The following is a 26993-nucleotide window of genomic DNA, read 5'->3' on the forward strand; positions in this document are numbered from 1 at the left end:
ACTCAAATAGAAAATCAAGACAAACCCAGGCCGGGAGACTTGTAGGGGCAGGGTGAGCTCCGATTCAAAATATAACCAAATAACAGTTCCCGAGTAACTAATTGAAATTATAAACACGACGTAATCTTGGCGCGAGTGATTCGATTACGTCCGTGAGCCACGCCGCCGCCGCGCCTGCCGGACCCGCGCTGAATACACAAAGCCTGTCGATTTGAAGCCACTTAGATTATTTCCAAACTTAAACCAATTACAAGGATTTCCCGTAATTTGGTTACTGCGTTTTTCAGTTTTCTACTAACTTTAGCTATTCGAATCTAAAACAAAGTTACCTAACTCAAATAGTCGACAGCTTTCGTGTAAAAAAAAATATTTTCACACTAGAAAATACAACAAAATATTCAGATAAATAAACAAATAAAATAAAATACTTTAATTATATCTTAAAAAAACTTTTATGATAATGAGTGGCTAGAACCTCGTCTTAAGCTAGAATAGCCTGTGTCAGGAGGTACTGATATTCCAAAGCTATTGTATTATCTAATGTGCTTTGGTAGCCTATTACGAGTATCTTAAGTAATTATTAAATTATTATAATTAACTTAAAAACTATATAACAACGTAAACTGATCTTAAAATCCATTAAAATACCTATTTGGTATATAAGTAGACCAAGTAGGTATTTTAATGGATTTCAGGAGTGCTTGTCAGTACAGCACTCATATACGTAGGACAGTTTTTATGAGTTCTCATTGAACAAAATTTAATATTCACATTTTTAATTATACTTGTCTCCATCAGTGTCTCTCAATTTCACAAAGGGTGGCGTCGAGGTGGATTGCCGACGAAATAAATTAGAAATTCTTGACGAGTCGATCGCTGTTACAAGTAACGACCGCGCGGCGGCGGAGTGCGCGATGATGGCGACTATTTAAACTCAATCCAACTTTATGTTCCTGTAACTTGTCTCATTTGCAGTAAGTCACGGGAGCAAGGTGCCGGCGCCCCGCGCCCCGCGCCCCGCGCCTGCTCCCGCGTCGTCCCCGCCTCGTGCCTGTAAGGAGCTCCTAAAACAGTTAAATTTAATTTGGTGCCAATGCTCGCCGGCACTGGGAACACTTATTGGAAACATTGTACATTCACAAAATAATGTAAGTGCCGCTCGGAAATTCTTAAATCTTCATTGTTGAACTTTTATAAAGGGAATTGGATTTCCAATATTTGATATTGGCACAATATTGAATTGTTTATTGTTGTCACTCGACGGATTGGTGATATTGGTTGCTTGGGAACGGCTTGACAGGAGTACACCTACACGCTGTTGTGAAGTGTGTTGTGCTTGTGTGGGTGTGAGCAATTAACTGTAGAGGTTGATGGGATGGTCGGGCCGGCAGTGGCGCACGACTCGGCGGCGGCACATTGCGGAGGCGCACGGCGGCGGTCGCACCAAGCACCAATTACGTCGGCACTCACACGCCGCACACAGGACGTGCGTCCCTCCACTTGCACACCGCAAGTGATGGGAAATGTGCAGACATGCGGGAAGACGGGTGGGCCAATTGTAGATAGTCAATTCAAATTCATAAATTACTTATTAAATGTTATATAAAATTATAAAGTTTAGTTTTAGATAATGTTATACGTACATACGAGTATACAGTGAGGCATAACACATCATGTAACTCAAATTTTGGAAACATCTTTTATTCTCTTGAAGTGAATTGTTCTATATTTGAAGTCGCTGTTAGGTGAGATCAGGCGAGTTGTCCCAACTTGGTTACGGCCACATCACTTGCGTCGATGGACGCATCCATTTAGGAATTAGCCCCTCTCTGCCTGAACTTGATGTACATCCTCTGTCTCAGGTATGCCCCCCCCCTCCTCCACCCGTCCCCTCCGCCCCGCCGGCCGCGGCTAATGGTCTGTGAGCACAAATTAAAATGTGTTCACTGCTCTGTAGTCTGCCCGTTCAATTATTACCCACTTACTTCTTGCCTCACATTTGGGGTAACTGCAGCGGTTAAATGAACCTGCACGGCAATATCGTCGCGTTAACTGGTGTTTTTTTACTATTTTCATTTAAATTTGAACATCTGGTTTTTCTCTGTTATAGAGCGCTGGAGTTGAAATTTTTAACCTAACCAATTCCGAGTATCTTTTGGGAATACTTTGTACCTACATGTTTAAGTATCAGGGAGTCCAAAAAGGCCACATTGAAGCAATAACACTAAAAAGAAATGCTTCAAAATGGCCTATTTAGACCTCCAGTTCTATTATCACAACAGGACTTGTATTTGTAATTCGCCTGAAATGTAAGCTCACAGTCTGGTAATCAACATTATTTTGAAATTTGGATGATTATAATAATCACGCCAATTATTTTAGTATTTCATATGCTCTATACATTGTTTTAAGTTTACGCGGTTATTATCATAATTAAAACACATAATAACGGGTTCTTACCGCGTTTGGGAGTCTCATATCCCCATTTAAACGCGGTAAGAACCCGTTATTATGTGTTTTCATATGCTCTGTTATAATGAAATACAGTTTTTTCCCACATAAAAGAAACACTATTATCCTGTTAAGAAGCAGATGTGACTTTATTATGTTAATAACATCGTTACAGTTAACTCCGCGAGTCTAACGGTCGGTTAATCCAGAAAAAGTTTACGAACTTATTTTATAGCAATAATAAAGTAACCGAGGCGTGACTTTTTGCCAGCAGCAAGAAGGAAATCTGAGAATATCCATACTGCTTATTGTAATTGGCATTTCTTATAAGTCCAGTGATCATACGAAATATTGAGTTAGGTGATACTATTTGCAGCTCAAAAGTATTATGCTTCCGTATTTGAAAATTAAAAGTGTACGCAGCGTAGTCTGTGTCTACTTGTGGGTCTGATTACCACGATATGGATGACGTATGTACCATGTTAGGGGCGGGAGCGTGGGCGGCGACGGACGCGGCGGCGGCACCCGCCTCCCAGCGAGGGCATTATGCAGATGAGGGCACGAGCCGCGAGCCACGAGCCGCGCGGTAAATCACCGCCACGTCGCTGCTTGAAATAATTACGACCGCTTTTAATCAACGCAGCCACTTCTGAATATAACGCTCATAATTTTTGCCGCGTTCGTTCGCTAATTATCTCTTCCGCCAACTTCTTTGGCGCCGTCAACTGCAGTGTTTATCCGTTATCGCCACTTCACAGTGCTAGTTAAATCTGCATTTTCAGTTAATTTTATGCCTGTAATAACTTTAAATTCGCTGCCAGCTACAAAATAAAATTTAATCCTTAAGCTAATTGAAATAGGTACTTCAAAAAACGAAACAAGTAAATAATATAATGTAGAGTTTACAGCAAGTTTGGAAATCGTGACCCAATAAAACGTTACAGCGTTATCAATAGCGGCAGCGTGTTTGTGGCAAAACATCCGCTGCGTCTAGTGTCGGCGGTGCCCTTACAGCGCTGCAGCGCTGGAACGACTCGCGGCGACCTCTGAAGCGATATTTTATATCTACGTGACACTGTTAGAGGAAAATTACAAAATTGAATCTACTTTTGTCGCATTCTCAACAAAACGCCTTTGTCACGAAGATTGATTTACGAGACGGGAGAAGTAGCTCGTGAACGTTTACAGTTTCAAATATAAGTTATTGTGCTCGAAACAACTTGTACAAGTCATCTACCCGATGAGCCTATAAACGCGTCCATTTCCCAGCATTCGGGCGGGTAAAGTTGCGAATCATCGTCGGAGAGTATAGTTCGGCCGGCAAAAACCTGGCTGGGTATAAAAAGTGTCGGCGGAGCGGAGAGCGGCTCCCATTACACGTTTGAGTGGGTCTAATTGCAGGCCGCGGCCGGGGCCCGTCAGCCGGTGGCGGGTGCCCTCTGATACGCATAACGTCTGTAATCCTAGTTTCGATAAGCATAACGTGTTAGTTAGTGTAGAAAATATGGCTAAAAATATTTTTTTCGGCGTAAGTATAAATTACATTTGTAAGTCAGAATTATCACCAAGGATCGCGAGGAGTGGAAATTTGTTATTCGAGCCCTATATCCCTACAGGGGATAAAAGGATTAGAAGAAGAGATAAGTCAGAATCATACTAAATTCTTATAGGCACCTATGTTAATTTCGCTATAAAATTAGTTAGTTTTGATAGGTACTTATGCTGAAAACAGCAGCCAGATATGGTTCTACGTGCCCCTCAAGTCGTGCCCCCGCCCCCCGCACTCACTCGTCGCCCTGTGTAAAGAAGCTCCTCACGTGTCAATATAGATATTGCATTTGCCTCTCCTTTATAAGTTCTCTGAAAGAGACGCCAAACTAACACAGAAACGCTTTTTTTGTCAGAAAATTTTCGTTATGACATTTTTCATATGAGATTGAAAAGCCTTTAGTGACTTGTTGGTGAGTTGTCACGATATTCCTTTATTATTTACCTATTCACATATTTTTCTATTGGATCTCCGTTTGTTGTTAAGAAGCTTTTTGATGTATTTGTAAGTAAGTAACAAACTGAAGTAGAGTGTGTCCTCTCAAACACGAGAGAGTTTTTGCATCATCATTTTGTTTAGAGTAGATCAGAGAGATCCCATCTGCCTACTGAAGCGATACAAGCAGTGACCGCGAGGATCTGTCGTTTAAAAGAAAACATAATATAACATTCAGTTTGAAAGTACCCACTGTCATTATTAATATGTTAGGTAGTAAATAGACTTGCAAAACAATAACGACAAATGACAGGACGACATCACGAAACAAATGTCTTTAGAAAGAAGCAAGTTTAATTCTATACATTTCGTTCTTTTGTTCATTTATTTAAATCACGGTGATAGAACTGAATCTTTGTTCCTTTCAAATTGTTTTTATCACTCCTCGAAACACTTCTGTAGCGATTTTTTCTCTCGAAAACATTTCAAAGCGTTAACCGTGAGACATAAACGAAATATATTACGTTAGGAAAGTAAACTGTGAAAACCGCTGCATGCCTCGCCCGCACCAGTTGTACATCCATCACTCGTTTCATGCACGTCTGCGTTAAACGTTCCGAGGCGTGTAAAGAGATACAAGTGGGTTACACCTCGACATGCATACATTTATGTTCGAGTTCGTCCGCTACGCGATTTGTTCCACGAGGTACTGGAGGGTACGCTCGGCGTGGTGTTGTCATACGATCCTCATTACACGCGCGGCCGCGCTCATATCAAATAATGCGGTCGCAGAAACCCTTCACTCTTTGTCTTTGCTCGATGTATTGTTTTTGACGTTGTCAACGTGGAAAATAATTTTGATTATAATTCAGGTGCGGACATGGTAAAAAAAATGTGTGCTGAATTATAAGTAACTTTGGTAGCAGCATTTCATGAATAGCATAACCTGAAAGTAGACTATAGGTAAATAAATACGTTATTGAGGCTTTACTCGTCTTTTTAAATGAGTTCTTTCACCATTTATCACAACAAACATCCTGCGTATTTGCATGTAAAATGGGACTCTCTACGGACTCAGTAAGATGAGTCCCGTTCAAGCGCCGCATCTATGTAGCAGCGCAGTAGCGGCGTAGTGGAGAGTGCGGCGGCGCCTGCGTCAGTCATTACACGTCTCGCTGCTCTAATTGCTTCCGCCCGTACCTTGTAGCTGCAACTTACAGATGCAGCCTGTACTATCTCACTGCACTATATTATTGCCAACATTACACTACAATGTTACTGTCTACAAGCAGTTTGTTGCTAGTGACGGTACACTTGAATGAATCATTAACAACTTTTATACGTCGACTTGCTGGGCGCAGGCCTCTCATCTATCAGAGAAGGTATAAAGCGTTTGCCATTACTTTGCTTCAAGCTAGCGACTGTTCACCACAAACTTGAACCTAGATTTACGAAAATTCTGCTTGTCTTTACGTTACAGCACAGCAGGGGCTAACCAATTGTACGCATCGAATCGTGACGTCCCGAAGACACGCAGCTACTGTAGCGTAAGGTGATCATTTAATTCGGACAGGTTAATACGCCATGTTACGCGATCGAACGTTATTGCAAGTTGGTTATTCCCTCTGATGTCCTCCAGCTAGCACTTTGAACGATGCTTATGTTTGACTAATTGTATCTTCTCTATCGACTACGCCACCGTTACGAACTCTTAATGCCAAACAACACAGTCAAAACTAATAAACAGTTGGTAATTATAGTCCAGTAAGTTGTAAAAGTTTTTAATAGTTATATTTTTGGACAATACTGCGGGACGGTCCGGATCTGGTAACCCACGTGCTGGCACAGTGGTCGTGAATAATGCGCGGCGCGGGCGGCGGCGGCGGCGCGTCATTGGCATCAATGTTGCACGCAGGTCGCTTCCACATCTATTTTGCAACCGCAGCCGTGTTCCGCCTTCTGACTACACTGACACAGTATCAAGATATCAGTAGGTCCACTTCATACAGCCGTGTACTATCCGAACGCCTAATTAAATAGATCTTCCGTACGGCCCCGGCCATAATAATGTCATACCAATACGTTGCGCTACCCGCAGACCTTGTACAGGGAATCTACCGTTTGTAAAAAACAAACTAAACTACACTCCCGTTTGTGGCAATGGAAGCATCGCCTTTTCTGTTTCAGAATTTGCAGGACCTATTCATACTAAGAAATTCACTTTGACTAAAACACATTTAAACGGTGAGACTTTAAGAGCTCGTTGAAAGGCGCGCGTAATTTTCTGTTACGTTGAACACTTGTGAATGCCGAAAATACCTGTTAGTTGTATTATAAAACGTATATTCGTCAGTTGTATACAGGGTGGTAGTGACACCGTACCGCGTACTGAGGGAAATGATTCAGCTGATGATTCTGGGTTAATATCAAGTGGAATTTTCCGTCAAAAATTCCCCCCTCAATATTCGGTCACTAACACCCTGTATAATTATAACCTATAGCCGTACAGTTAATATATTTTTCGTTTCCTAAATATTAAATTTCACTTTTCTCAATACTCGTAACCTTATCAGGTATAGCACGATTCCAGCTAATTCAATCAAAGCAATTGCTGTCGATTGCGGTGTATGGTAATGTGGTACAAAGCTCCCGGAATGGCATCCAGTGCGAGACGCTGAGTGCCGGCGGCGATTAGCAATTCGGATGCGAGCCGTTTGCTGCACTTGACAGCAACTGCTATACTATAGGACCATCTACACACTTATATCGGTCGTCTTTGATCTACTCCATTTCGACGGATGCCATAAACAGCATCTGTAAGGCATCGGTTTGTAAAGGAATCCAAATATTCTCCATTTCAATCTCAGGGAAACAAAGTCTGAGAAAATTAAAAGTACGTAGGTACCTAGTTAAAATCAAGCTTTTTGAGTGTTCTTTCAAAAAATGTCTCAAGGTAATAATACTTTTAAGAGTTCTTACTGGTGTCAAGGGGCATATTAAAACAAAGCGTTGTTTTCATTTCGCGACTTTGACAACAGCAAACAAGCGCGAGTCGCCCTGGGTGTGACGTCATCAAATACACCGCCGCCACCGCTACAGTACCATAGTCGGTACTCGAGAGCACGCCGCCTGTCTGTGGTGAGTGTTTGCGACGCCGACTGCGAGGCTGCCAGTCGCGCCACCAGCTGCAGATGGCGGCTAATTAGCAATTCCTATGATTCCAGTTCTCGAGGCCTCTCACTGTGCATTGTGTCTTATCTATCACAACTTTACTGTTCAAACTTGACAGTTTGTGAAAGTAGAAGTTTCTAAGGAACAATTGCAGAAGTTTGTTAGGTTGTAGCTTATTGAAAAGTGTAATTATTTTGAACTAGCCGACGTGCCATGTAAAATTATCGGTATGAATGATATTCCATGCTTCGGTCCATAAAAAATCTCAAAATTATGGATCCAGTTGAAACTTGAGAGCTAGTTCTCTCACATAACTGATTCAGTGTACTTATATAAAGGCTTTCACTAAATACAGCGGTGCAAGTAAACGAAGCATCATAAACATGGCGTCATGAGGTAGCGAGGTGAGGCTCAACAGTCGCGGCACTCGACGTGGATTTGCATCCGACAGACAGACAGACTTGCGAGCAACATTACAATAAACAAACGTCACAACACACGCCGCACTCGACGGCTACAACACCACTTTGCATAACAAACGACTCGACGTTCAAAAACGATATCGTCAACCACGTTAGAATAGTTTCGCGAATTTGGCCCCGCACCAAATCCGATCTAATAGATTAAATTCAAATAGCCTGTCACAACGGACCGACTTTATCTCGCAGAGACGCGTACGATGAATAATTTCAATACCAAAATTAATTTCTGCTTGGATCAGAGAATGCCTTTAAGACGCTTAGGTTTACCTTATCTGAATAATGTTGTAACAATCTTAGATGAGACGGTAACAAAGAGGTTGTCGTCTGTTAGTCTCGAGCGGGCGGGCGAGATAATCGAGACATCAAGGTGGTTTATAATATAGGAAGTTAGAATGGGAGTGAGACGGTGCGGCGGGACGGCTTCCGCCGGCGGTGCGGCGTCGCATCGCGGCGGCGGCGGCGCGGTATCGGGTGTCGGCTCAGCCGCGCCTCATCCGCACCCCGCACTCCCGCGGACGATCTTGTAAACTGATATCACGTTAATAGCTTAGCGACAATTGTCTCGAACTGTAATCAGTTCTCGAATTTAAATAATCAAATTCATAATAATATTAAAATGCATCATATCGATTTTATTTTTACTCGAGTGAGTAATCGATTTGTAGGTTATATATGTCATAATAACACTGGCCAGAAAAAAGTTGATGCTTTTGGCGGGCTGTCATTACGAAAAAAAAACTAAATAATTTTCAGAGAACAAAAGAAGGTGCATTAGAACAGAGAACAGAAATCAGTGAACATTCAGATTATTCAGAAACAGATTAGAGAAGAAACAGTGTGTTTTCAGGTATAACAATCAACAACAGTTTTATCAGACTTCCTGTCGATGTGCAGGAAGAATATTCAGTTAAGTCTTATAATACTTATATATTTTCCTAATTACTTAGATATCAGTTATGCTATATTTGTATTAGTGGAATGTGTCATAGTTATATGAAATACCTATGGGCAATCGCCTCCATTGAGACCGCCTTCTGATATGGATGTCGCGTAATGTACTTACATACTTTACAGTGTTGTCCATAAAAGCCACTTTCAAAATGTTTCCTCCACTTTTTATGAAACATGGCCACAGCCGGGATTACGGCGTTATAATAAACATTTATGTGTACTTTATGCGCGCAAAACTCGGCGTTGTTGGCGCAAATTTATAGTTGTAATTATTTGCTGCGGAATATATTAGTAGAGAAGTTCATTAAAGTCGGTCTCGCTTTATTTGAGAATCCAGAAGAATGTTAATTTTCCTCAGGGGTTGAGCTGAAAAACGGTGCGAAGAGAAAAGGGCGAAATCTAATCTGCAAGAGGACAGGAACAAATTGATGGCGATACCGATACTAACGCGAGGGCGTGCAAAAAAGGACATCGAGTGAACGACACCTCGCCACACGAGGGATCGCGTCCCTTGTCGGGAACTTTGTCAGATTGTTTCGATAGACACACGTGTATAACACTTAACATACAAAGCGGATGCTCTAGCTCGTGTTCTATATAGAGGTGCAGGTACACGTCCTAGTATTATCCGCGCGCTGGCGGAGCACGAGGGTTGTTGTGGGTTTGTTTCCGCGCCATTTACCCGCGACCTGCGCTTGACCTCGCCGCAATACTGTCCTCGTTACATCGCCACAACTCCTGACATATTCACGTAAATGAAGGAAGCGAGATACACGTTCTCATCAGTCCTACTTGAGATTCTAGCGGAGTATTCTCGAAATTATTAATGAGAACTGAGTCCGATGTTTTGAAAGAAAATAGGTATCCTGGTTCGCGTACTTGACGGCTCTCTAATTACATCCCGCGAGTCTGGGAGTCTTTCAGTGCAGTGTCGGTTGGTGAATCAGCAGGGCTGTGCACGATACGTCGTCTAATGAGTGTCGCGTCCCTAATGAACCGACGATATGTCCCCGCCTCATCCCACTCGGCGCAGAGATGATTAATTAAGATTTTTACCGCGAAAATACATTATGATACTTAGATGTCGCATGGGATACTGTGTGAGTGCTCGACAAGAAATATTATGTGATTTATCTCATCACACTGAAAATGTTTCGTAGTGCTAAAAATGTGTGGAGTTTCACGTGAAATAGTGAATTATTTTTACTCGACAGTTTTAATCCGTGAAATTTTTTAATTTTGTTCTTTTAGGACGCGTATCTCTACATAGTATAGTAACTGTTAGGAAACGATTTTATTGGTTGGATCATTTGAAGTACGAGTACTTACATAACATAAATAGCCTATATTCATCGCACTGCTGGGCACAGGCCTCAATCAATCGGAGGGGTATGAAGCATACTCCACCACGCTGCCTACTGCGCCTGCCTACGGAAACCTCTTACTTTTTCGGATAATCAGGTGACTCAGGTGAGTGAAGTACATCACCCTAAAATATATATTTTTTACCTATCTCGAATGCAACATGCGCGTAACAATCGTGGCTTTTAGCGAAATTAGCAAGAATATGTGCATCAGTATTGTGTAGTGACTGTGAGGTTTTTCTCCGCCGCGTGAGCACGGGGTGAGTACTGAGGGAGTACGCGGTGAGTACGGGGTGAGTGCCCTCGAGCTGCCGCCTGAAAGCCGACACACTTACCTTAGTACTGCGTGGTTCTGTGGCCTCCTAACAGAGGCGCATTCTGCCTTCCGTGCTACGGAGCCTGTTTATTTATTTTTACAATTAGTATTTTGTTGTCACTTGATTTCATAAATATACATAATATATATACAGGCTGTTAGTGACATCGCAACGAAAACTTTGAGGCATGATTCAGGCCATGATTCTGAGTTGATATCAAGTGTAATTTTCCGTTGCAAAAATATGGAACTGAAAATAATTAAAAAAAAACATGAATTTTCCGACAGGAAATTCCACTTGATATCAACTCAGAATCATGGTCTGAATCATTCCTCTTAGTATTCGTTACTATGTAACTAACACCCTGTATTATTGAACCTCACGTCCATAATCTATGTTACACGCTATAACGCGTTACGTGGTGCTGTTGCTCAAAGTAAGTAACTTGTACTCTGAAATTCACAACTAACTTTCATTGTTTCATAACAGCACTGAGTTTTGAGTACCGAAGTTTAAAAACTAGACTAAATATTTTCTTTATTCATTTCTTACTTACGTATAAACTAAACGGTTTAACACCATATTAATGGTTCTGATATATCTTATATTAATTATATTTGAAACTTCTTTACGCAAATGAACCCACACTGAACCCGACAGTTGGAATCTTTCTACGGTCACGAGCATTAATATGTATACACTTTGGTACCATGTCACATTAACTTTTTTGACCAATTGAACTGTAAGTCTCACTAAATGTCAAATATGTTGGTGCGATAGAGTCCTAAAGTGGGTACATTATATTGCTCATGACTGTACAAGTCCCCACAAGTGCATACGCCTGTATAGCACCTAGTGTACACGCACGACTCGTCATGACGTCACATCGTTCTTACGACCGCTCCCCGCGTCTCCGTCTCTGGCGACGATTTGATGGAGGCGCGCGCTTTGTACCGCAGCACACGATTGAACAATGACAGACTCTGGCTACTTGCCGCTACTCGCGTGCACAGTTGTCAGTTTGCTTGATGCAGACGGAGGATAGAATTGCAGGTCCATGTATTTTAGGTGCAATAGCCTATAGTAGCGACAGCAGCCCGGGCGCTAAGAATTGTATAATGTCTTTATTGTTTAACGGCACGATAGGCAGTATAGAAATTTTATTTTCGCTTTCTGTATACGCGTACATATAGAAAGAAGTAAATATTTACATTTAATCAAGTGAATTGCAGGTCCATGTATTTTAGGTGCAATAGCCTATAGTAGCGACAGCAGCCCGGGCGCTAAGAATTGTATAATGTCTTTATTGTTTAACGGCACGATAGGCAGTATAGAAATTTTATTTTCGCTTTCTGTATACGCGTACATATAGAAAGAAGTAAATATTTACATTTACTTAAAGTCTAGTGAACATTCTATGCAGCCAGAGCGTTGTAAAGTTTAGCGCGCAGTATCGAGTGTTGTGTTTACATCGGCTGATACAACAACAAGATGCGTGGATTAGGTAAACGTGGTTCTGAATTGTTTAACTTTGGCGTTTAATAAATCTTCAAGACATTTTATAAAACTTATATTTTAAACATTTAAATGCACCTTGATTGATTCAATATTCATCAGTGACAAAGGTGACGTCAGTGAGTACGTACATATTACGTTATTATTAGTTTATTTTCTTAATTTAGTGTTAAAATTACTTTTTAAATTTTGCGGTGGTCTTATTATGTTCTGGTTCCGTGTGTCGGGTGCGAAGCGGACGCGGGTCTAATTAGTGGTCAACTTTTAATGAATCAATGATCCGTCGCGTCGCCGGGATATCCCCCCCCCCCGCTCCCGCTGCCCGCAGCGGCCGTCGCTTCCTCTCGACGTAGTTAGCCCGCTACACTACCAACTTGATCTCTGTTCTTTTTCTTTTCTTCTTCCTTTTCAAACAAGCCGCAGTTCTCAACTTTGCTGTAACTTGCTACTTAACTAATAAATGAAATATCCAGCAAAGCGTTCCACTTACTTTATTTTATAGGGTTTGCAATCTCCAGAAATTGGCACTTCTACCTTTGAAACTATCCCGGAAGGTAACACCGCAAGATTGAGTCTTAAAATCATATTAGATTTTATGATATCATAACTGAAATTGTTTACTTTTATACTGGTCTATAAAAGTAAGTTACAATCTACGCCGTAATTGCTCGCGGCGCGTAGCTGCAAGTAGCTGCGCTATCGGCTAATGAACCGATGGTCGTACACCGCGTGCAGACTAGCGGCTCTAACGCCCACACTAGTGGAATTAAATTGAGCAACCCGTGTGCTATGTAATTCGCAATAGGTTTCATTACGCTCCGAAATGACAACGTATTATGCTTTTGCATGTTAGCAGTTAAACAATATTTTATGAACAGATAATAATTAATCTCTACAAACAGGAAACACACTCAAAGATAACTCATTTTTGTGTGAGTTTTTAGATCTGATGTTTTTGTATTATTATTGTTTATGGCGCCTTTTCATAATAAACACGTTTTTTCTTCCAAAGGCTTCGGCGTGTTATTAGATTTTTTCAAAATTGAGGGAGATGTAACAACCACAAGGAAGTATGAAACTAAATATATTTAGGTAGTCAGTTTTCTTGATGCAGACGGAGGATAAAATTGCAGGTCCATGGATTTGATATTGTGATGAAAACGTAGGGTACATTGATAAAAAACGATTTTAAGACATAAGAGTTCAAATGTTCAGTGGAGTGTGAAACTCCTACTGAGTAGACAGTCAGCTTCTCCAACTAGAAGCGACATCACGCAGAAAAAATTGACGTTACCAGCCTCATTACTTAAAAGGCAAGTTTGAGTTGACGTTCATATCCTGAATGAAGAGCGGAGGTAAACAGCATTCACGCAATATTTAGCGGGATCACGGATAGTGCGGGCGAAGTTTTAATTAACTCTGCGCACAATGGCGGCGCGGCGCGAGCCAGAGACGACGCGACGACGGCGGGTACCAGGAAACTCCGTAAGATAACGCCGGCATTCTTGCTCGGATATCTTGGGATTGTACTAGACTTTTACGTGGAAGGAACCGGCAGTTTTTTTGTGTTACTCGTCGCCTAGCTAAATTTGGAACGGAGTTTCCAGACGGGATCGTCGGAACTCGGGATGACTGATCGTGCTCTTGGGAATTCACAATGTCTGTAACACACCAATTGTGGTTTTATTGTATTGGATGTCGTTTATCCGAGGAGGTTTAGTTGAACTGTTTTATTACAGCATCATATTTTTTAATTTTAATATGGTTACAGTCTGTAGGTTGTTTATTTGCTTTTCTTTCATTCCTAACTTCCAGTTTCATTGACTTCTTTCGTTATGCTAGTTTTTGTTGTGTAATCTTTCAGAAGCTCCTTTAAAACTCATTTGCAGTGCGGACAAAGTGTATGTAAATTTTGGTAACATTAAGCTTTAGTTCGTCCTAAGTTGAACAACAATGCTAATCCGAGGAGAGCGGCGGGCGGCGGGTGGGGAGATAGTCGCAGGTTCATTACTCGTGTAATCCTCTAACCTGCAGCAATTGTCTGCGGATGCAATCTCGTCCTGCGCCGTGCACCCGGCGTCCTGCGCCCTGTGTCGCGTCCTGCAGCTGCAGGTACAATGCAGGCCGTATTACGGAGCGTACAATTGTTTTTTCGCGAGCACATATTGCGTCGCCGCCCGCGGGGTATTAAATGTGAAGCGAGTGCGTTCATATCAGCGCAGACGAGAATGTTTTGTGCGGCGGTAATTTACTACCAGGAAGTACGGCGCTATATTAAATCCTTCCACCGTCCCAAGTTCCATTTCTCTTGTATTTGCAAATATTTGCGCAACGGCTTCAGTCACCAGTTCGATTGTTTGTTCAGGGCTTATTGTATTTGTGTTCGCGTGTTCCCTGTTTCTAAGTTCGTGATTCACAGGATTCCCAATTGAGGATAAGGTGTGATATTGATTTTTTTGAGATAGTCCTCTCAAACAGTGTATTAATTATAAACAACGACGAAAGATCTAATTCTTTCGGTTTAAAATTATTATGGCATGTATCTGTTGAGTGAAAACTTCGGGTTATTTTTTTTTACTTAAGACTGTGATTGGACTTACGCTACTTAGCCATTATACACTTGCCTTAGAGCCTCTCTAAAACATCAGAATAACCCATAACCCTTGTCACTCCTCAATATCTATCACAGTCTATCACCCAATTCCTACCAAAATTTGAATAGGAGCACTTAAACAGTGTGTAACAATGTTACTAGCTAGTACAGCGGGGTACAATCATAACTTAGCACTCAGAGCGCGCGGAGTTATCGGAGCTAGGCTCAGTGCCGGGCGTGGCGCGGGGCGCGGGGCGCGGGGCGCGGGGCGCGGAGGATTACCGCGGCCGAGTGACGTCACCTTGTAATGCTGATGAGTTTACAACTAGCAGGGGCTAATCTGTTTGTTACAGATAGATTAACTATTTCATGTCGTAGAGACCGTTCCAAGCCTCGTTGAACTATGGAAACCTTATTAAATAATAGGTATAAAAGTAGAAACAGACTGACTGACATTAGTAGTGTTGAGTATCTGCTTAAGCCGCTGGAACTACAAAGTTGAAATTTATAAAGCTTTCTTTTATATTGTAAGAAAGCACTAAGTAGATATGTTATAGGAACTCAACCTTTAAAAAAGTCGTAGTCATAGGCGAAGTCAGACTGTTATTACATACATACATAAGCTTATTATGACATATTATTCTTTATTCCTTTTTTATTTAGGACTACTCACAATGTCACTGCAGCAACACTACACAGGCATAAAACTTAAATAACGTCGACGTGACCCATGTTACTATAGAACATAACAAGAAAATAAATAAACCTAAAATTTTCTAATATTAACCAAAACCAATCGAAAGAAGGCATTGAAAACATAACATAACCTTTTCCAAATAACACGTCGTCGGCAGAGCGGACCCCGTATAAAGGGAATTGAAACAAACCGTCTGACAGCGCACGTTTGTGACGTCACCACACTGCCGCTGACGTCACGCTCACGTCGTCAGAATTGAATCGCAACGAGAACATTACAACTATCCAATAAAATAATAAAGTGTTGCTAACCTTACGTGGATAATACATAAACGTCCGTAAAGGAGTGAGCTGATCCACAAGTAACCAGAAGACTTTTGATACGAAGACCTAGGATGGTTAATTATGGACCGTACTGAGACCGTATGGTGACGGGACAGGTGATCAGCCCGCCTATTATTATGCCCAGAAAGGACACAACCCTTTCGCTGGTTTTTTCCACGTTTTCTATATTTCGCATTCGCTCCCAGACCAGCACAGGTGCTCGGGCAGTCACAGCAGGATATCAGTCGATACGTAATCTTTTCGTAACTTCCGAGTTATATCATAAAGGTCCAAATATAAGAGCTTTAATCCCAAAAAATATTACTAGTTTATCGAAATACAGGTATTATAATGGCATTTAATTTTAAATCGCAGAACACTCTAATCCTACAGATTCCAATAGTAATGCTTTATTGTTACCGCCTGCTATAACGACTCTATCTGAACGCTGGTAACAGCTACCGTCGACCGTATTATGTAATCCTATTGTCGTACTGTGGAACGTTCTCAAACGACCTCCAGGGTGCAGTCTACCTGGCTCCCAGTTGCTCAATCGTTACAACATGATAAACCTGTCATTCAATATTAATTCAGGCGAAATTAATTCACTCGTTATTCATGGGGCGAGTCGGGGCGGAAATTAAACCGGTTTGTACGGATCCGGTGAACAACGCCGGCGCTACTACACAGGACTCGGGACTGAGGCAGGACCATAGACAATTGTTATACATACGTGCATGAACCTATCTATCAAGTTGTCTACGGCCACGCTATCTACGGAACTGAATAGCGACCTGAACATTGTCGATAGCGCTCAATGTGAACATAATGGTCCAAAATGTTAGACGCGAAATGGTCTTACAAGACATTCCGGAGCTGTTTTTGTTGGCCGGTTGCCAATAACAGAAGTGGGAACTATTTTTTTACATTTTGATATTTAAATACCCCATATTTTTACCCACCTCGGAACTCTTCACATATTTAAACTAACCTTTTCTAGTAGGTGTTTATGGCCCCCCTGACCTCACTTAATGCAGGTCCATTCAGCGCGCGGCGCAAGATTCAAAAGGCTGAGCGTTGGTCACAAAGGGTACGTATCATAATGCATAAATTTAAAATCTATAAGTTTACAATGTATAAGTTCAAAATATATAAAATCAAAAAGTATAATAGTCAGAAGAAATAATCATCAATATGCATAACTTACGTTATATATAAATATCATAATGCATAAGTTTACAATGTATAAGTTCAAAGTATATAAAATACTTAAACTAAAATCTTCACCGCCGCCTCTCGGCCCTTCGGGCCTCGATGGTCACAAGTAACCTAACCCACTCGGCTATATGGCAGGGGGCTCGCTTTGCTCGCCCCCTGCCATACAGCCTTCGTAACCTATATCTACAGTGTCGGGGTGCCCGTAACGCGGAGCTCCATAGAAAAAAAAAATAATTTTAAATTATTTATAATAAAAAAAAGGTAAAGCCAATATGCCAAAAACCACTATGCTACACAAGAACAGGGTAAATATCTTTAGGCTTAACAAACATTATGCTAAGTAATGTTATAAAACGTAGCCTTAGGAATCATTATTATGCATTGTGTTTGTTATATGTTTCGACCATTATGGCATTCAAACTTAGAAATTTAGAACTTATGCAAAATTACTTTATACATTTTGATGCATTATATATTTTGATTTTCGGTATTTTAACTTTATATATTCCAACCATATGTATTTTGAAATTATATATTATGATACGTACCCGTCACAAAGCGCGGCGCGTCCGGAGTTTGACGGAAGTTCCGGCCGCGCTGGTCCCCACTCGCGTTTGTCCGGACGCAGGACGCCGGACGCCGATCCCGGACACGAGCGCAATTAATAATCTTCGCCCCTGACACGTTTACACACGGCTTCAAGTATGCCGCCGTTACTATTCCATTGGCGTACGTAATGGACAGACTCGAGCACTTTTGTTTTCTGTCGAATCTTTTTTATTCTGCTATTATATTCAAGGAATTCCTACGTCTTAGTAAGTATCTGTATCTGAATCTTAAATTATTTATCAATCCAACGCAAATTTTAAGCGTCACAGACTATGTCTTTTATTTATTTAATGAGCATAAATTGTTTTAAAACTAAATATAAATCAGCCTTACTAAAAAAACAATTAACTGCAGAAAAATTGAAACATTCCTACTGGAAAATGCTCAAGTTAAAAGATCATTTTTGATAAAATACTAACCCCATTCATTATATTACTGTTAAAATAGTTTACTTCTGACATATATATTCATTCAAACACAATCTAACCCAACAAACACGCTTACACACGCACGCACGCACACACACACACACACACACACACACACACACACACACACACACACACACACACACACACGCATACACATACACACACACACTCAAGAGTACCTACTTATAATTTTAATTGATTGTCTTTTTATTGTTTCTTTTTTCTACCTAAAGCTACTGTATAATTCTATTTAATATCCTCTAGCCCTCGTTGACAATTACTTCCGCACAATATCTCAGGAAGAGGAAATGACTGAAAACCAGCGCTGGATGGCGCCATAGCATGGCTCCATCGCAGCACAAGCTGAGCCATTTCCTTTTGCCCGTATTCGCAATATTCATAATTACTTAGTTTATATAGCAAATGTAAATTGTTACTGGCAATAAATTTATTTTATTCTTATTCTTTCTTATTCTTATTAACTCAACAACCCACGTCTCTTCACAGCGAGAACAGTTCATAGTACTGTTGTATAGAATTGAAGTCACGTAGTGGGTAGCAAGTTCCCGGGTACAGACCCGCGAGTGTAATTGCATCCGATACCCGGGCTCAACTACTCACTGCCACCATTCTACTCTTTATCCCTATATTAAGCTATTTATTAAACTATTGTTATCGACAATGTTATGTTATTATACATGTAATTTAATTAAGGTATAAGATTTTAAAGGAATCGCTCATCAATCATCATTGTTATAACCTCGTAACGCTCGTAAGACCCGGATTTCTTGACACTACAGTTAAACAATGGGATTTGGATTTTAGAAGGCATCTGGGGCAAACAAACCCGTGTTATACTCCTTAAACCACTGAACTACACTGAAAGCTATTGCGATTCGACAATTAGACGATGCGTGTGTCGTGCCATCCACTCTCTTCATACTTGTCAAGTAATATTGAGTGCAAAGTGTATCAAACAGCGTTGAACTATGTTCAACTACTCAGAGCGCGCTAGACTTGAAACTTCAGTCTGTGGTACGTTATATTGATTCTGTGTATTCCATTAGTTTGAAGTTCATTTGCATGAGTACCTATCTAGCTTTAATAAGTATATCTTTACTATCTCTTACGAAACTGTAACTTATAATTATGGATTCTATTTGCAATTCAAACTTAATAAGTACTTAGCAGAATGTCTCGAAACAAATTACTTAACAAAATATAAATTGCTTTTTCATAAATTGCATGCGAACAATAACTGAAAATGAAATAATGTTTTCAATGGGACTCAACAGTACAATTATTTCAAATGAGTATCTTGTCCATATTAGACTGGGTACAGTACTTACTTTATAATTAATAATTAAATAAATAATTATTTGTACTAAATACATATAGGTACGTAGATACAAGGTTCAATGAACCGTGCCGATCATAGTGACAAGACGGTCGTTTTAATAATTACCATAAACTTGCGCTTAATTACTTTCTAACGCTTTCTCGCAAATATTTCACGTTAGACAGTGAAGTATACAGCGGCATAGTGAAAATGTAACAGTAGGTACATTGCATACGTAACCATGCCATTATCTGAAACGGTTATTTAAATAAATAAAGATGAGGCATAGAAAGATGGTCGTGTCAATTTGTTATTTGACTTGATGTGGTTAAATCATGGGTTGAAGAAGAAGACACAAAAGTGTCTCATTGGGTACTTTAGGGTCGTGTTAAGTTGGTAGCGTTATGAGTCGAGCAATCTAAAAGTATGCGTTTGAATTCGTACTGCCTAGGCGCTTGTAGAAAAAGAAACAGCTTGTAAGAAACTTGTGCTTGCTGTAATGGTTACACTACGTCACCGCAGTGTGTATCCAGTTTGCAATGCTAATATCTCGGGCCGCGTCTCGGAGTCGCACGGTAACTTCGTTTGCATCTTATTGATCTACTCATCGCTAGTCCGTTAACTACTTATTACCGCCGCTTAACTTGCGAGTGGTTGAATTGATGATGTATAAAACATCTATCATAGGGTAGATTCATAGGTCAAAGATGAATTATGAAAATCTGATTACTAAATAAAGACAGATCTAATGGTGACAATTTATTTTTCTTTTTCTATTTCAGTACTTAACTTATTTATATATTTTAATAAAGAAAAAAATAAGTGCGAAATTTTGTCACGTTTTTCTATTACGTCACAGGTTGTTTTTTCATACACATTCCATAGTAATTTCTTGTTTTGACATTTAGTAAAAAGTAACTGATTTGACTAGTTGGAGATTACCGTATTATAAGTGTTGCTGGAAAACATACCATGCGTTCAGTAAAAATCTTGTAATATTCGTAGACATTATTATCTGTGATGATAATGTGATGACGATGAATTATGTAATGATAGGTGACCGGCACACTTGTCACCAAATAGTACATCAAAATATTATATCAGGACTTCGAAAAAAGTATCTGCGAGGTGTTTGTTCTTTTGGGTGTGCGCACGGGGAGTAGAGACCACAAGCGTATATTTAAGTACGTACGAGTATGTATGTATGTCAAATTGTCAGGTTAGGTAAGCGACTCTGTGAAAAAGGAAATAATGCTAATGGATGATGATCTATGTTTGTGTTAATTTCCTCGTTTACCTAAAATCAGGGTTGTGGAAGTTACGGTTTCGAATATGGATAAGGATAATAAATAATTTCGGATTATCCGTTAGTTTTGAAGAGTTACTGTTATATAATATTTTTTTAAGAAATTTTCAAAATAAAATACTAATAGGAAAGTAATTTTACTTTATTTATAAATCATAAATGCAAACTTGTCCTGTATGTAATCCAACAATGACTGACTATGTACGCAGCAATAGAATAAATAGACAATGCAGAAGACACGGTGTCAACTCGCCCGGGGAGAAACACAAACCTATCGCAATGTGATAGACGTAACGTGTCATTTAGACTCTGCCCCTATCCGATTTGATCCGAAACTTTATCCGAAGTTTTTTATTTCGGACATCGGATAATTTCGGTTTCGTAGTTCTATAATATCCCAGTCTAGAATCTACAATAGCGTCTCTCAAGTAACACAGATACACATATGCACAACACGTAAAAACCAGCGAGTGCACCACATGTGACTGCGGTGGTACACCGGCGTGCGAACAATGCGACTCGCGAACTTGCCGCAACAACAGCCGGATACTTTTTGTTCCGCCCACTACCTGCACGGTCGTTTGTTTAGAAACCTGGATTATACCTACCTAGGACTCTTGTATATCAACATAATCTCCCCAATGTTTATCCCATTTTTATTCTACGTAGGGGCCGCTAACCTAATTTGAAGTTGTAGGTAACGACTGCCATTAGCCAATGAGGTGTATGTCAATTCAGAAACGGCTACAAGTTGTTTTTAACCGACTTCAAAGGGGTTATGTAAAGTCTATCGTGTTCTCTCCATAGGGAATGTATCTACCTGTACAAGAGAGGCTAGTCGACTGTTTCTTGAGTAAACAGACCCAGACAGCTACAGACAATGAACTCGTCGTGGCAGTGGGTTTGACCCGGTGACGACACTGCAAGTAATTACATTGGCATTTAATTGCAGTTGTGGAGACGAGGCGTACCACCTCACCGGGCTGCGCTGGTGGGACGGGTATTGTCCGGACATTTCTCAGGAATGTGGGATGCCTCGCGATGTTTTCCTTCACTGCTGAGCAAATGATAATCATTCAAAGGTCCAAACAAAATAATTGCACATAACACACAACAGGACAGTACATACTAACAACATATACATAGAATCACAAGGGGATTTGTTGATTAACAGCAATTCTTACACCTTCGATTAATTCTGTTTTGTTCCGTTTATTTTACCTTCGTCTACTACCCATTATCAATATCTTCTCTTCTCTTGACTAGAAGAGATAATCATTAATATTTCTCTATCCTCATCCTTTTGAGGGTCAAGCCACATAATTCGAGTAATTTCCTTCTTCCTGGAACACTACACCCAACCGCGGCAGGTCGCGGGCGCAGGCTCGGGGTCGGCCCGCTTGTAATTATCGCCACTAGCTGCAATTAACCCTGATTAACGCAAATACCTACTACCGTTTGTTCACGTCACATCCTAGGCACCTATAAAAATATAAGTTGAAACTAAAACCCGACTGCGGAATAATCGCGCTCTAAAAAGTATGAAACAAGAAAATGTTTCTCTGAAATTCTTCCAAATAGTGATGATTGGAATTCAAATTGAAAATATATATAATTATATATACATAAAATATATAATATCATCATCATCATCATTGGCCTTATACGTCTGTTTCAGACGATTTATGACGTCATTGCCTCGAAGAAATGCACTTAATATTAGGTATATACATAAAAATATAAAATATATATATATTCAGTAGAGCTATATTCAGTGGAAATAACGTGCTTCCAATATGTGTTTTATGCAAGATTTAGAGATAAAACCGACGACTGTCACGTCTCCAAACTAAAAATCACTACACATGACCGGTGATGGCAAATGTTATAAAAGCTATGTATTTAGTAACTGGCTATTAATAATAATTACAAACCAAAACAAATATTATTACTAGTTCAATTTACAATTGCAAATATCGGAGTGCAGTACGAATTTGTAATTAAAATTTCCTAGCAAACAACAAATCCGCAGTGGCCCAGAAAGCGCAATAATTTAATGGTCGAAATATTATGTTGAAAAATGTTTCCCTCACGAGGCCGTGGCACCGGCTGGTTTCTTGCATGAGTGCTTCCGCCGGAATTACCAACATTTACATACATTACTCCCGGGATTATAACTGACAGATGTACTCAAACACATCTCAAGTTTGCAAAGAGCAATAATGATTATCTCAGACGATTTGGCTTATTCCGTCATGTGTCATCAGAGACGGCGGAACTGTGACGTGGGAGGCAGCTGTGCTGCTTGGATGAAGGAAGCTTTCAAGTTACCTAATGAAATCTTTAAACTACTTGATTTTTTGTGGAGAATGAGACCACGGAGAAAACTTTATTTTGCTAGATAAGAAATTCAAATGCAAAAGGTATAGTGTCAAGTTTGCGTTGAGTATCGCTCGACGACGTGTCGTGCTCCAAGCGAAATATTGAAGCGACGGCGGGAGTAGCTGGTGACATGTTCAGAAATCGGCACTCTACATTTCGTCTATAACACAAGGCAGAGCGTGGCGAGAGATCTCTGTTCATGTATCGTGAAGCAGCCGCGTCATCGTCGCATTCTTCCCGTAATGGGAGTGGGAAGCGGGAGCCGTGGGGTATTGGGGACACGCCGTAAAACATGTTATGGCCGTAGACGTAAAACGGCGATATTTTTAAACGTCGGCGATAAAGGCGCATCTGCGTGATGTTCATTAGATTAGTACTCGACGTGTATGTACGTCGTAACGTGGTGTGTGTGTATCGGTCACATGAAACGTGGCTGCACTTAAACTTAGAGCAGACTTTATGGAAGTCTGATGTAAACAAGTTAGCGTGCATTCGTTCTCATTAATGCTGTACGCGAAGAAAGGTGCCGGAGTACACGATCTTACTGTCTGTATATAGCTTAAGGCATCTACCTGCTAAGGTTCATCATAAGGTTCACCATAAGGTTCATCATATCCATCTTAGGACTTCGTATCAACAGTGGCTGCAAGTTGTCTTTGATTGCTTGTGGCTCTGCCCACCCCATTTGGGATTACGGGCGTGAGTTTATGTATGTATGTATGTATCTACCTGCTCGCTACATATAGCTAGTCGTAAACGGTGAAGAGCTGGAACAATTGACACCTCACTTTCAAGACAATCACTCCACGCCACCTCTAACATATCTTGATAATGATGGAAAACTAAGAGAGTTTTCTATTTTTAAAGTCATAATTGACGTCAATGACATTTGACGTTTTATCAATTTAAAGACAAAAAAGTAAAAAATACGTATTTTTTGCCTTTAAAAGAGAAACCATTTACTTTTCAGGCTCCATTATTGTGTTTACTTGTTCAAAATATCGTCTAGATATTTCTTTGATTTCATTTTAAATTTATCGCAATTATTTAGTCTTTGTCTTGATAAAACACAGTTTATTCATGTTCAAGTAGAAAATGTTTTCCAATCCTTTTCCTAAGCATTTAATAGCCGCCTACCATACTTAGTCATACAACAGGCTTACTTATTTCTACAACAGGCTTACTTATTTATTCATAATGCTGCGTTCTACGAAATTATAAGTATAGTTACTTTTTATATGAAAAACACTAATCTCTGGCAATCGGGTAAATAGAGTATGTGCTAGGGAAGCAATAGTATTCTAATTGTCACAGCAGCGGAGTGGAGCTCGGTGTAATTGGTCGATGTTTGTACGTATCTGCTACGCTCCGCACTCCGCTTCAGACCACAAATATAATATGATTAACAGCAGCAAATATAATGAAGCATGCTCGTGTTTCATAGTACCCGTTGTCAGCCAGCGGCCTCAGTGGCGACGCACCCTAAACCCCGGATAGTACGCAAGTAGCGGCCCGCGCAATAACCGCGCGTGTGACGATTAAATTTAATTTACGCGCAGCTCGACGGCGCGCCATTAACCCCACTTCAAATTACTTCGCTCACATTGAGCCACAATAAGTCACACACGTTTCCAACTCTTAATCTCCCTTATCTCGAGGCGTCAAAGTTGGAAGTCACTGCTTCCGGGAGAGACGGTGAAAATTGTCGTCTTGTAAGTACCAAAAAGTTTATTATCCTATTTCTATTGGGGTTTTTTTTCAAGAGTTAAGTACTACTTACTTGCCTACAATTTACTATTATGTCTAAATAGAGTAATATAATTTCCAGATCAATCATTTACACATTTGTACATCCGTTTATTTCGACGATTCTCCATGTTATGTATTTATATAATTAGCATTCGCTGAGTTCAGTCGCCCGCGTTAAGTATTTGTCTAAAATAAAATAACTATGCCGCTGAGACTGTAATAATGACAGGCATAGAACATGTTCAGAATGTATTACTTCGGTACTCGCGCATGACATCCTTATCATATCGAATTAAAACCAAATTAAATTTTAATCCAACCCCCTTATCCGCTCGTGGCTTGCGGCAGGCCCGCCGCTGTATATTTGCGTCACTCCTCTTGTTTAGGGTCAAAAGGGGTGAAAGTTAGCGGGTCGTTGCCAGCTATACCGCTATTGATGGACTTTACAAACTATAACTAAGGCCTATGCGCAACTCTACTCCACTAAACTTACATACTTGACTGAACTTTGTGAGGCGTCATTAGTCGATTTGCTTTTGTAATGTAAAGCCTTGAATATATACATAATTATGTATTCATCATCAGCCTATTAACGTCCCCACTGCTGGGGCACGGGTCTTCCCTATGGATGGATAGGGAGATTGGGCCTTAAACCATCACGCGGGCCCAGTGCGGATTGATGGTTATTAACGACTGCTAATGCAGCCGGGACCAACGGCTTAACGTGCCTTCCGAAGCACGGAGGAGCTCGAGATGAAAACTTTTTTTTTGTGGTCACCCATCCTATGACCGGCCTTTGCGAAAGTTGCTTAACTTCAACAATCGCAGACCGAGCGCATAAACCGCTGCGCCACCGAGCACCTCAATTATGTATTATCTTAATATAAATATTTTCTTAAAATAAAAGAATGTATTGAATTGTTTACCAAGCGATTAAAAAAAACGCACCCGTCCACTTCTAGGTATAGCTGTGAAAGCATGGAAATAAACAAGTGTTACGACAGTTTAGCGCGCTACGGATCACCATAAACCGCGCTAACACCTGCCGTTGGCCGAGCGCCCCCTCGCCCCGCCGGCCCCGCGGGCCTCGCGCGCGGCGCGGCACCAGCTCCCTCGCGGAGCACTTTTTACGGCCCCGGAGACGAGGCAGTAAATTTGAGTGCTTCCTAGCCTAAGCTCTTCTAAGCCTCGGAGCGCGTAATTTCGTTTTATTAAGTTTCTTGCCGTCATACAGGATATTAAACGTCCTTATCCGTGAGGGACGGCCGCGTCTATTTGTCGAGTGCGAGCTGCTTCAACCCAGTGATAAATGGTTCCGTGTTCTCCTGAGATTAGTGTATTGGTTGGAGCCTCCAGCCCATTGTTCTCGGCCGGGCCCGCAGCCGACACCCGTCTGTCTCGTCAAATATTTAATTAAGTCCCTGCGGCTTGGAGATATAATTTTCTAGAACAGGCTTCGCCAGGGACTTTAAAGTTTCTCTATTATTAGCGAGAGTCTCAAGGTAATAAATAGCTAAACAAGTTCAAAGCTACATTTCAAAGGGGAGGTTGTTTTGAATAATCGTTCGCTACAATTAAATGTTGCGACACAGGCCTGCCATTATCAACTACTAGTATCTAAGTAAAAACCTCAAAAGTTTAAAATTTTTCCTTATAAAACGATTTTTACAGTTATTCGACAACACTTATGAGTGTCAAACTTAGTGCTATAGTAGTATATATTCTACAGTATGAAATAAAATAATATAACAATATGAAATTGAGAACAGTGTTCACATTTACATAAAATAAAAAAAAAAACTTGTTGTATTAGCTCTATGTGATTGTTGGTGTGAACTGTAAGGTAAAATAACAACTAGTAAAAAATAAAAATAAAAGTTCACAAATTAAGAGTGTTCCCATTTTTTACCCAAATGTGAAAGTGCCAGCTAGTGAAAAAAATATTACTAGTAGTAAATTAAACTACCGACTGAACTAGGCGCGCGCTGCAGCGCAATCGATAGGTACAAACAGACTACACAATACACATTCATAGAACTCATATTTACTAATATGTACTTACATTATTCTAACATTAAGTATATAATTATATATAAATTTGTGTGATATTA

The 26993-nt window shown here is 40.4% G+C and overlaps 1 protein-coding gene across 1 annotated transcript in view; it reads left to right on the top strand.

Annotated features, from left to right (window-relative positions):
- Positions 1–6295: 6295 nt before the first annotated feature.
- Positions 6296–26993, top strand: part of LOC126375910 (Down syndrome cell adhesion molecule-like protein Dscam2) — a 91817-nt gene continuing 71119 nt past the window's right edge. The window contains exon 1 of the mRNA XM_050023004.1: positions 6296–6350. Coding sequence (XP_049878961.1) covers positions 6296–6350 — 55 coding nt within the window. The remainder of the gene's footprint in view (positions 6351–26993) is intronic.

The sequence above is a fragment of the Pectinophora gossypiella genome, chromosome 2 (genome assembly GCF_024362695.1).
Source record: "Pectinophora gossypiella chromosome 2, ilPecGoss1.1, whole genome shotgun sequence".
Classification (NCBI taxonomy): Eukaryota; Metazoa; Arthropoda; class Insecta; order Lepidoptera; family Gelechiidae; genus Pectinophora; species Pectinophora gossypiella.